Raw genomic sequence first — 12,329 nt, 5'->3', positions numbered from 1 at the left:
AGATAGACATTTATTATCCCTCCTTTAAAGCTGAGGAATTATTGAATGACTCCTAGGATCAGCTACCTACTGTCTATGGCCATATTTGAACCCAAATCTTCCTATTAGTTCAGCATTTCCACACTATTGATACATTCAGTAGGATATTTATCATTTTGCAAGTTGCATATATTCACATATATATACATGCAGTATAGTTAGATGGATAGAAAGGACTGTCCTTAAGCCTATGACTCTTAACATATATTGGCTGTATGACTCAGGGCAACTAAGTCCCTTGATCTCTCAGTGCTAAAGATCTCTTTTTTTTAAAATTATTTATTTGTTTAAGGCAATGGGGTTAAGTAACTTGCCCAAAATCACACAGCTAGGCAATTATTAAGTATCTGAGGTCAAATTTGAACTCAGGTCCTCCTGACTCCTGAAGGTGTCCCTGTGCCACCCAGAGATGGCTGCCCCCAGAGATGGATCTCTTAAGACTATATATGGCAATAGGTGTGCTAACCTGCTTTGGTAGAAGTATCCTCACTTGGAAGTTTTCTATACCAATAAAATCACAGATCTAGTTCTTATCCCTGTATACTTGTTTATCTCTATATATGAAAATATGGAGTTTCATTAGGCAGTTATAAAATAATGATATGTTCTATTTTTCCCTATGAAATCTTGTATAGGTGTTTAAGAGACTAAGAAAATCAGATTCCTATTATTTTCATTATTAGTTTTCATGATCCTAATATGAAATACTTTTTAAATAAATGTTGTAGACTCTACCAATCCCTGAAACTCTCATTCTGTATCATAGCCAAATTTCTCAGTCACACTCATAGGAAAACTGTTTACTATTGTTGCCTTCACTTCTTTTGCTCTCTCTCACTTCTCAGTTTAGTTTCCAGTCATTATGATCTTGTTTCCAATCTTATTTTGTTACTGAAGCTGTTTTTTTCAAGATTAACAATGATTTCTAATTGTCTGATTTGATAGTCTTTTCTCAGTCCTCATCTTTCTTGATCTTTGTAACATCTGACAGTGCTGACCATGCTTTTCTCCTAGATATTCTGATTTAACATAGCATTCCCTTCTCCTGTTTCTCTTCCTATCTGACTTATCAAACTTCTGAATCATCTACAATATGGCCCCTAAGAGTCCATATCACAAGGCTTGTCCTTTATACTGCTTTCTCTCTTTCCCTTTCTGATCTCATTAACTTTCATGACTTTGCTTATCATCTCTGTGTATATAACTTACAGATCAGTATGTTCAGTCCCAGTCTCTCTCCTGATATCTATTGCCACATCATAAGTTGTCCAGTGAGCATTTCAAACTAGATGTCCCATAGACATCTCAGACCCAACATATCCAAAATAGAATTCATTATCTTTACCCCAAACCCAGCCCTATTCAGAACTTCCCCATCTTAATTGAGAGAATCATTGTCATCCCCACTCCCCAATTCACTATCTCACTCAGATTTTCTCATCTTACATATCCAATCAGTTGTCAAGTCTTGATATTTATAGCCTCCTTGACATTACTTGTTCCTGACAATTTCTTTTTATAGTTTCTACCTCAGTACTTTGTTTCTTCTGAATTGTTGGAGGCAAAAGCTGATTGATCTCCCTGATTGAAATCTCACCTATTTCAATTCATCCTTCATATAACTGTCAGTGTTTTTCCTTTAGTACATGTCTGAGCATATCATCCCCAGTGGTTCCTTATTACTTTTACCCCTTATTTGGTTTTTAAGACCTTTCACAATCTTGCCCCATTTGCCTTTCCAGACTCATATCATTATCATTCACACATACTGTGAGCCAATCAAACTGTCCTTGCTGTTCTTTACACATAGTACTTTATTGCTCATTTTTGTGCTGTTGCATTGGTTAAGAATGAACTCCCTCCTGAATCCCTTACTTCTTTAAAGCTCAGCTAAACCACTGTCTTCTACATGAAACCTTTCTTCATCCTTACCCCAAAGGTATTGTTATCCTCCCTCTTGAAACACTTGGTTTTTATTTTGAATTTATTTTTTTAAACTTATTTTTATTCTTAACTTGACCCCTCCAAAAAACCAAAACAAATAAAATGGGCATTTCTGTATATATTAGAACAGCAAAAGAGAATTGTACATGAAATTTTATATTATATACATATTGTTTTTCTATTTAAGTATATAAGAAATTTAATCTGTAGCTTTTGAAGTTGTCCTGCATCTGAGTTCTTACTTCTGCCCTTCATTCTGTACTCTGTTATTTTTAAAAAGCCATCCCAATGACTTATCCTCTCTTTTGGAACAAAAAGAGAGAAGAGAAAAAAAGATTCTTTTAGCCTCATTAAAAAATATGCAGTCAAACAAAACAAATTGCTTCATTGGCTATGTCTGAAAAAATATGTTTTAATTCACATCTTGAGTTTATCATTTCTCTGTTAAGAGAGGTGGCTTCATCATTGTTCCTCTGAATTTACTGTTAGTCTTTGCATTGATCAGAGTTCTCAAGTCTGAAAGTTGGTGTTTTAAACGATACTGTGTAAATTGTTCTCTTCTGTTCACTTCATTCAGCATTAGTTAATACAGCTCTTCCCAAGTTTCTCTGAAACCATCTGTTTAATTATTTCTTATGCTATATTAATTCTCCTTCACACTCATATACCATAATTTATTTAGACATTCTCCAGGAGATGGCTATCCCCTTTATTTTTATCTCTTTACTACTACAAAAAGAATTGTTATAAATCCCTTGGTAAGTGTTATCTATAGCACTAGTAACATCTAGTAAGTGCTATAGATAGTTTGTTTACTTCTATATTCTTATATATGACTGCATTATCCCTAGGACGAAGGACTGTTTCATTTTTGTCTTTGTATCTCTGGCACCTAGTATAGTCCCTGGAACAGAGTAGATCAGGGGGTTAAACTTGGATGTGATTACAACTTTATTTTCACTAGTCTATAATTGAATAATTTAGCATCTCAATTGCTTAAAAATATTATGCTTAGAAATAATCTTCATCAAACTCCTAACACAAAAGCCCACCTTAGTGGACAATAAATAATGGATTCACTCAATCTGTTTTCTCTATCATATGTACTAAATTTGTCCCTTGCTAACCTAACCAGGTGCTTATCAAGTTTTGTTGAAGTTAGTTGCCTATATACCATCTTTAGTCACAGAGTTCAGTTTTATTTATGTTTCTTGATACCATTTTACTTATCTTGTTCAGCTTCTACCCCATCAAAGAGTGTTCCTATAGTTATTTTTATATTCTTAGTTCTTGTCATATTTTCTCTGAGATATGCATAAATAAAATATGTGTGTATAAATATATATGTATATAAATTTTGTGGAAAAAATTATTTTGATTCAACTTTTAACCATATATCTTAAATTATTCTAATTCTGTTTCTCTTATATATTTTAAGAACAAAGCTAAGTTTTAAAAGCAGATCCATTTCTATTTCAGTAAAGAACTAGCTTCAGCAGAACAAAATAAAAATCACATCAACAATGAACTCAAGCAGAAGGAAGAACAATTGTCCAAATATGAAGACAAACTATTTGATATTTGTGGGAGTCAAGATTTTGAAAGTGATTTGGACAAACTAATGGATGAAATTGAAAAATCTTCTAAGCAGCGAGGTAAATTTTATGATTTTTTTTAAACTATTGAAATATGCCTGGAATGCCCTTTATCGTATTTTTTAAATCAAAAAAGTAATTTGCACAAATGATATTTAGGAATCTTTGATAAAAGAAAATTTAAATAAGTGACTTTTTGATTCTTTGCGGGAGAAGGGAAAGGAATAAGCACTTATATAGTACCTACTATGTGCCAGGCAGTGTGCTAATATCTCATTTGATCCTCACAGTAACTATGTGAGGTAAGTTCAAGAATTATCATTCCCAAAACAATTGAGGCAGCTGAGGTTTTTTAATAGTATATACATTCAAGGAATAATTAACATTCATACTCATTGTGTAAAAGAGGACAACATATTTCAGATATGTGAAATATGGTTTATAAAATACCAAATTTAGAAAATTTTATTTTCCTTTCTTTAAAACAGCAATGCTTGCTGGAGCAACAGCAGTTTACTCCCAATTTATTACTCAGCTAACAGATGAAAACCAATCATGCTGCCCTGTATGTCAAAGAGTTTTTCAGACTGAGGCTGAACTACAAGATGTGATAAGTGATTTGCAATCCAAGCTACGCCTTGCTCCTGACAAACTCAAGTCAACAGAAGCTGAGCTGAAGAGAAGAGAAAAAAGGCGTGATGAAATGATGGGACTTAAACCAATAAGGTAAAAAAGCCCCAAATCCAACAAGGTTTAAAAAAATAACCATGGATATTTGTCTTATAGTAGCACTGTATGTATAAAATGCACCCATGCCAATCAATTTTTGTTAGCTAATCCTTTCTAAAATACAGCTGAGATGAGAAATTAAATTAATTTTTTTTCCATCCAGAATGAAGTATTAGGCATACTGGTGAATTTATCGGGCTGTTATTCATTGCCTCATGTTGTTATTTTTATTGTTAAAAGAAATTAGTTTTTCAAAAGTAAATCCTTCTAAGTGGAAAGTTTTTTAAACAGTCATGAAACAGATAATCATTTTTACTGAATCCTTCAAAGTTACTCATAGGGTATATATTTTTGCAAAACAAAATTCAGGTTAGCAAACTTTTTATTAAGAGCTTACTATATAGGGGGCGGCTAGGTGGCGTAGTGGATAAAGCACCGGCCCTGGAGTCAGGAGTACCTGGGTTCAAATCTGGTCTCGGACACTTAATAATTACCTAGCTGTGTGGCCTTGGGCAAGCCACTTAACCCCTGTTTGCCTTGCCAAAAAAAAAAGCTTACTATGGCAATGGAGCAAGAAGAAATACAGCAAAGTTCCCTTCCTGTCTTCCTCCCCAGCACCCTCACTCCCTTCAAAAAAACTACCACAAAACAAAATAAAACAAAAAATTCCAAATAGATCTAGAAAATACACTAGACCAAATCATTATTGGGAAGTCTATCAGAAAGTCAGAGGAGTCATTTTTTTTTTAACCCAGGTGATCTTGGGGTGACAGATGTATAGATACTAGGGACAAGGTTTATCAAAGGAGCATGCTTTAAGTACTCAGCTGAGATCTTTCCAACACCCCAGAACTGAAAGAGGAATAAGGAGACTGAGTTCAAGAATAAGAAGTATCTCAGACCATGCTGGGGCACTTCTGGCTTGTGTAGGGAGTGGGAAGGTGAAACTGTCAGGTTTGTCACTACTCAGGTCTGGGTCATAGATCCAGGGTAGACCAAGAAGGAGACTTGAATACAGGAGTGGTATTCCCAAGTAAGGAGTGGTCCCAGGCTCTAGGCTGTATATTGAATGAAGAAACAAAGAGCAGTCATGTGGCTCTGAAATCGGAAACAAAACAGGAAGTCAAAGTTAACTTTTAGCCAACTTGAAGCCTTCAGTAGAATAACCAGAGTAGAAATCCCAGAGCAAAGGGGACCCTGCAATTCTGTCACTCTGAACTAGCATAGCTTCCCAACTTGCTGCTAGTGACTGAGTCTAGCAGCAGTCTTTTGGAGTTTCAAATAGAGTTCCTCAGACTCGAATCCAGGTTAGTAACTTGCAGAGTGATCATACTTGCCTTGGCTAAGATCAGGAAAAGTTTATGGAAAGCTTCCAGGTTCCTTGCTTGGGCTATCCCTGAGATACTAGAATAACACAGCTTGTATCCCAATTTATAATTCTATACCATAGGAAGCTTGTATTAGCAAGACTAGCACAGACATTCTATCCAGAAGTACACAAAGCCTAGCCCTAACATAAAATCCAAAATCAGAAAGTAGGTTGTAAGAATAAGCAAACCAATAAAGAATCCCACTATAAAAAACTTAACATGACAGATAAGGAGAAAGTGACATCAGAACATTTTCCAGCAAAAACCTCAAAGAACATAGCTTAGTCACAAATACATCTAGAATTTCTGGGAGTGATAAAGCTAGAAGTTTGTTTTTTTTTTTAAAAGCTAAAAGATTATTTTAAAAACCAGATAAATGGAGGAGAGGAAAAAGTAGGAAAGAAATGAGAGCTATGGAAGAAAGAATGAGAAAGAAGATTAGGAGTTTGGCACAAGAATAAGCAACCTTGGCCAAGAAATAAGCTCCTTGAAAATTAGATTGGAGCAAATAAAAACTAATGACTTCATGTGACAATAAGAAATGATAAGGCAAAGTAAAAAGACTGGAAAAAAAGGAAGAAAATTTAAAGCAAAATCAAATGACCTGAAAAATCTATCAAGGAAAGATAATATAAGAATCACTGGAGTACATAAAAACTATGACCAATAAAAAGAGCCTAGTCATCTTATTTCAAGAAATCATAAAAGAAAACTTCCCAAATCTCTTAGAACCAGAGAACCAAATCTCTAGAATCAAACTGGAAACATAAGTCACTGATAACCTCCCATAAGAAGCCCCAAAATGTAAACTCCCATCATGGCCAAGTCAAAGCAACTAGGAAGAAAGAATTCAAGTATCAAGGAGCCACAGTCAGAGTCTTATAATTACTTACCTCTGTAAAGGAGCAGAGAACTTAAAATATACCACCTTGCAACCAAGAATAATTTTTTGTAGCAAAACTGCAAGTCTTCAGAGGGAAAAAAATAGATTTTTAATGAAATAGAGGACTTCCAAGCTTTCCTGTTGCAAAGATCAGAGGTGCATAGAAATTTTTGAGGTTCAAACTCAGGAGACATGTTTAATAAAAAAGTTAAACATGAATGAATAATGATCATGGAACTAAACAGGAATAAAGTATTTAGATTCAAATAATGGGGGAGATAGTGTGAATCCTTAGGAGTCTAATTAGACTGAGAGAGCCTGAGAGTGGTTCTGTTGTATCTTGATCTTAAAAGAAGAATGGAAAGAGGAAATTATCTCACAGAACTGGGTGCATAAGTTGCTCCTCTGTACAAAAGGGAGGAAGGAGTTGGAGGAGTAGCTAACACTTGAGCTTCACTCTCACCTGAACTGGTCAAAGGAGAGAAGAATAAACATACATACATTTACTTATACACATATAGAAGGAAATAGGGAATTAGAGGAAAAGTTGATTAAGAAAATCCTCCTTTAATAAGGATATACAAATGTATTTATAACTTTATGTGGTGACAAGAGAACTGTCATCAGTTGGAGAATAAATAAAATGGATTAAGATTATGCTAAAAGAAAGATTAAAAGACAGTTTTTGTAACCTGGAAAGTTACTATGAACTAATACAGAGTAAATTGAGAAGTCAGAGAAAAATTTAAAGTGATTTGTATAATGACCAGCCACAATTCTAGAGGGTATGGAAAAGTAAGGAAGTAGATTTTTGCCAATTTTTTTAAAAGTTTTTTTTTCAAACTATCCCCCCCCCCCAATCAGTGCCCCACTTAAAATCAGTGCACAGAAGAAAAAAAGAAGGAAGTTTATGAGGAAACAGACAAGTAGCATTGGTTTGGAACTAATTTATTTGGAAGTTATAGGTAAAGGAGATTCACTTTCAGTTCCATCATCATCTTGTTGTTTTTTTTTAATATATGGCAGTATTCCTGTTTGTTGGTGTTTTTCAAGTTTATCATGACAAAAGAAAAAGAGCATGCTTTGTGCTAGGCACTATACTAAGCACTAAAAGATTTGGGAGTTTTAGTGGACATCAGCTAAATCAGCAATCATATTTGGGTGGCTATCAAGAAAAATATATGTGGGTGTGATCTTGCAAGAAAGCAGTGTTTCAGTAATAACAGTGATGATCCCTGTGTTTTTAGCCTTGAGTCAGCCTACATCTGGAGTATTATATAGTTCAGTTTTGTTTTTTTTTTTAATTTTAGGCAATGGGGTTAAGCGACTTGCCCAAGAACACAGAGCTAGGCAATTATTAAGTGTTTGAGGCCAGATTTGAACTCAGGTACTCCTGACTCCAGGGCCTGTGCTCTATCCACTGCGCCATCTAGCCCCCCCCCCCTATAGTTCAGTTCTTGATGCCACAATTTAGTCCAAAGGAGGACAATTACAATGATGAAAGTCTATACCATTTGAGGACTGATCAAAGAAATAGAGGATGGTTAATTTGGAGAAGAGAGAGAAAAGCAACATTAGGTTTTTAAAGGGCTATTATGTAAATGGAGGATTAACTTAATTCTGTTTAATTAACCCTGGAGGGCAGATCAGAAACCTGGGGAAAAGTTTCAAAAATTATTAAGTGAAATACACTACCTTATAGGAAGTGGGCTAGTTTCCTGGCAAAGATCGGATGGCCATTTTGTTATGACTGGTAGAATATATTATACTAGAGGTTCCTTTTCAAATGTGAGTTGAACTAGATGGCTACACAGGTTCTTTTCCAGCTCTATAATTGTAATACCTGTGTTATCTACCCCTTAGAGTTGTTGTGAATTTCAGATGAATGACTGTGTTAAGTGCTGGGGATCATGATGTTTGTCCTTCATTCTCAAAGAAGCAAATTTTAAATCACTATTTAAAAAAAAAGTTATTTATAAGGCATTTTACATATATTTTCTCATTTCAGTGTCACAATTATGAGGGATAAGTGGAACAAATATGTTAACCATAATTTTCTTAGGCTAAAAAAATGCAGTAACAAAGTTAGTTTTAAAAATGAAATTTTATTCTCTAGGATCTTACTAATAACCCATGGGTGGATGACATCCTTATAAATACCAACTCTGATACAAAATTCTGGGGGCATTTTTATACAGAAGAGAAAAAGAATCATAAAACTAATTCAGGTAGCCAATGAGATTTCATGTAGATGACATAATTTTACAACATGATCCTCTCATATCTTATAATATTTGCTTCAAATTAGGCTGGAGAGAAAATGTTTTCAAAAAACAATAGAATTGCTCTCTCCTTATCCAAGATGATGTCTCTTTATCTTGAGGTTTGTTGATCCAGGTGAAGGAATTTATTGGTGCTATCACTGAGCTTTCAAGGTAGTATTGACATAAACCCAGTCAACATTTTAGAAGCAGGAGACAGACCTTACATAGCAGACAGACATTTTTTATACACTGAGACAACATTCATATTTATAGTTATTAGTTAAGAGGCTAAGAGACCAATTTTTAATCAGAAATATAGAATTAAAGAGAGCATCAGATTTAGACAGATATAATGCCTCCCATATCACAGATATGGAATCTAAGACTAGGAGAGGTTACTTGGCTTGTCCAGGGTAACACTTCTCAGAAATGGTGGAGGTAGATTTCAGCCCAGGTCTTAACAAGTCCTGCATTCTATTTGCTATATCATACTTCTTTTTAAATGTAAAGATTTCAACTCCATGAGTTTGAGTTTGGGGAGAAATGGCTAGATAGTCACTGATTTAAAAATAATTTGAGTTTTATGGGACTATTATCAAATGAAATAAACTTTAAGCACCTACTATGGGGGAGGCACTGTGATAATGCTTGGGATCATGATTTTTGTCCTTCATTTTTTTTGTCTCTTTTTTTTAGGTTTTTTTTTTTTTGCAAGGCAAATGGGGTTAAATGGCTTGCCCAAGGCCACATGGCTAGGTAATAAGTGTTTAAGATCAGATTTGAACCCAGGTACTCCTGACTCCAGGGCTGGTGCTTTATCCACTGTGCCACCTAGCCGCCCTACTCTTTTTTTTTTTAAGATTTTATTTGAGTTTTGAGTTTTACAATTTTTCTCTCGATCTTACTTCCCTCCCCTCACCCCCCCCCCCACGGAAAGGAATCTGTCAGTTTTTATTTTGTTTCTATGTTGTACATTGATCCAAATTGAGTGTGATAAATCACATCCTTAAGGAAGAAACAAAAAGTATAAGAGATAACAAGATCAGGCAATAAGGTATCTGTTTTTTTTCTAAATTAAAGGGAATAGTCCTTGAAATTTGTTCAAACTCCACAGCTCTTTATTTGGATACAGATGGTATTCTCCACTGCAGACAGCCCAAAATTGTCCCTGGTTGTTGCATTGATGGAATGAGCAAGTCCATCAAGGTTGAACATCACCCCCATGTTGCTGTTAGGGTGTACAATGTTTTTCTGGTTCTGCTCATCTCAGCATCAGTTCTTGCAAATCCCTCCAGGCTTCCCTGAATTCCCATTTCTCCTAGTTTCTTTCAGGTTTTTTTTCTCCTGGTTTCTAATAGAACAATAGTGTTCCATGACATCCATATACCACAGTTTGCTAAGCCATCCCCCAATTGAAGGACATTTACTTGATTTCCAATTCTTTGCTACCACAAATAGGGCTGCTACGAATAGTTTTGTACAAGTGATGTTTTTACCCTTTTCCCTCATCTTTTCAGGGTATAGACCCAGTAGTGGTATTGCTGGATCAAAGGGTATGCACATTTTTGTTGCCCTTTGGGCATAGTTCCAAATTGCTCTCCAGAAAGGTTGGATAAGTTCACAGCTCCACCAACAGCGTAATAGTGTCCCAGATTTCCCACAACCCTTCCAACAATGATCATTATCCTTTCTGGTCATATTGGCCAGTCTGAGAGGTGTGAGGTGGTACCTCAGAGAAACTTTGATTTACATTTCTCTAATAATTAATGATTTAGAGCAATTTTTCATATGGCTGTAGATTGCTTTGACTTCCTCATCTGTAAATTGACTTTGCATATCCTTTGACCATTTGTCATTTGGGGAATGGCTTTTTTTTTTAAAAAAAATATGACTCAATTCTCTGTATATTTTAGGGTTTTGGTTTTTTTTTTTTGCAAGGCAAATGGGGTTAAGTGGCTTGCCCAAGGCTACACAGCTAGGTAATTATTAAGTGTCTGAGCCCGGATTTGAACCCAGGTACTCCTGACTCCAGGGCCTGTGCGCCACCTAGCCACCCCCTCTGTATATTTTAGAAATGAGTCCTTTGTCAGAATCATTAGTTGTAAAGATTGTTTCCCAGTTTACTACATTTCTTTTGATCTTGGTTACAGTGAGTTTATCTGTGCAAACGCTTTTTAATTTAATGTAATTAAAATCATCTAATTTGTTTTTGGCAATGTTCTCCATCTCTTCCTTAGTCATAAACTGCTCCCCTTTCCATAGATCTGACAGGTAAACTAGTCCTTGATCTTCTGATTTGCTTATAGTATTGCTTTTTATGTCTAAATCCTGTAACCGTTTGAATCTTATCTTGGTAAAGGGTGTTAGGTGTTGGTCTAATCTAAGTTTCTTCCACACTAACTTCCAATTTTCTCAGCAGTATTTATCAAAGAGAGAGTTTTTATCCCAATGGCTGGACTCTTTGGGTTTATCAAACAGCAGATTACTATAATCATCTCCTGCTTTTGCACGTAGTCTATTCCACTGGTCTATCACTCTGTTTCTTAGTTTTGATGACTGATGCTTTATAATATAATTTTAGATCAGGTAGGGCTAAGCCCCCTTCTTTTGTACTTTTTTTCATTAAATTCCTGGAACTTCTTGACTTTTTATTTCTCCATCCGAATTTACTTGCAATTTTTTTCTAACTTATTAAAGTAACTTTTTGGAATTTTGATTGGTAGGGCACTAAACAGGTAGTTTAGTTTTGGTAGAATTGTCATTTATTATATTAGCTGTACCTATCCATGAGCTGTTGATATTTGCCTAGTTATTTAAATCTGATTTAATTTGTGTGAGAACTGTTGTATAATTGTTTTCAAAAAGTTTCTGAGTCTGCCTTGGCAAATAGACTCCCAGATATTTTATATTGTCTGAGGTTACTTTGAATGGGATTTCTCTTTCTAGCCCTTCCTGCTGTATCTTGCTAAATATATATAGAAAAGTTGAGGATTCATGAGGGTTTATTTTATAACCTGCAACTTTGCTAAAATTGCTAATTGTTTCCAGTAGTTTTTTGGATGATTTCTTGGGATTCTCTAGGTAGACCATCATGTCACCTGCAAAGAGTGAGAGTTTTGTCTCTCCCTTTCCAATTGTAAGTCCTTCAATTTCTTTCTCTTCTCTAATTTCTGATGCTAACATTTCTCATATGATATTGAATAGTAATGGTGATAATGGGAACCCTTGTTTCACCCTTGATCTTATTGGGAAGCCTCTAGCCTCTCCCCATTGAATATAATGCTTGTTGATGGTTTCAGATAGTTACTGCTAATTATTCTAAGGAACAGTCCATTCCTACACTCTCTAGTATTCTTCATTCTCAAAGAAGGCCATGATATCAGGGAGGTGATGCCATGACAAGCACATGAATTGGATTGGATTTGAGGGCTGTGCTGAGTCACTAGCCTCACTTTCTCCTTCAGAGCCAGCTGGATTCAGTGGCCAGCTATGAATCAGGATGATG

The 12,329-nt window shown here is 35.3% G+C and overlaps 1 protein-coding gene across 1 annotated transcript in view; it reads left to right on the top strand.

Annotated features, from left to right (window-relative positions):
- RAD50 (RAD50 double strand break repair protein) overlaps positions 1-12,329 on the top strand; it is an 80,860-nt gene that overhangs the window by 25,740 nt on the left and 42,791 nt on the right. The window contains exons 13-14 of the mRNA XM_074213270.1: positions 3,463-3,638; positions 4,067-4,304. Of these exons, the coding sequence (XP_074069371.1) occupies positions 3,463-3,638; positions 4,067-4,304 (414 nt within the window). The remainder of the gene's footprint in view (positions 1-3,462; positions 3,639-4,066; positions 4,305-12,329) is intronic.

The sequence above is a fragment of the Macrotis lagotis genome, chromosome 1 (genome assembly GCF_037893015.1).
Source record: "Macrotis lagotis isolate mMagLag1 chromosome 1, bilby.v1.9.chrom.fasta, whole genome shotgun sequence".
Taxonomy (NCBI): Eukaryota; Metazoa; Chordata; class Mammalia; order Peramelemorphia; family Peramelidae; genus Macrotis; species Macrotis lagotis.
This window is presented reverse-complemented; position numbering and strand designations above follow the sequence as displayed.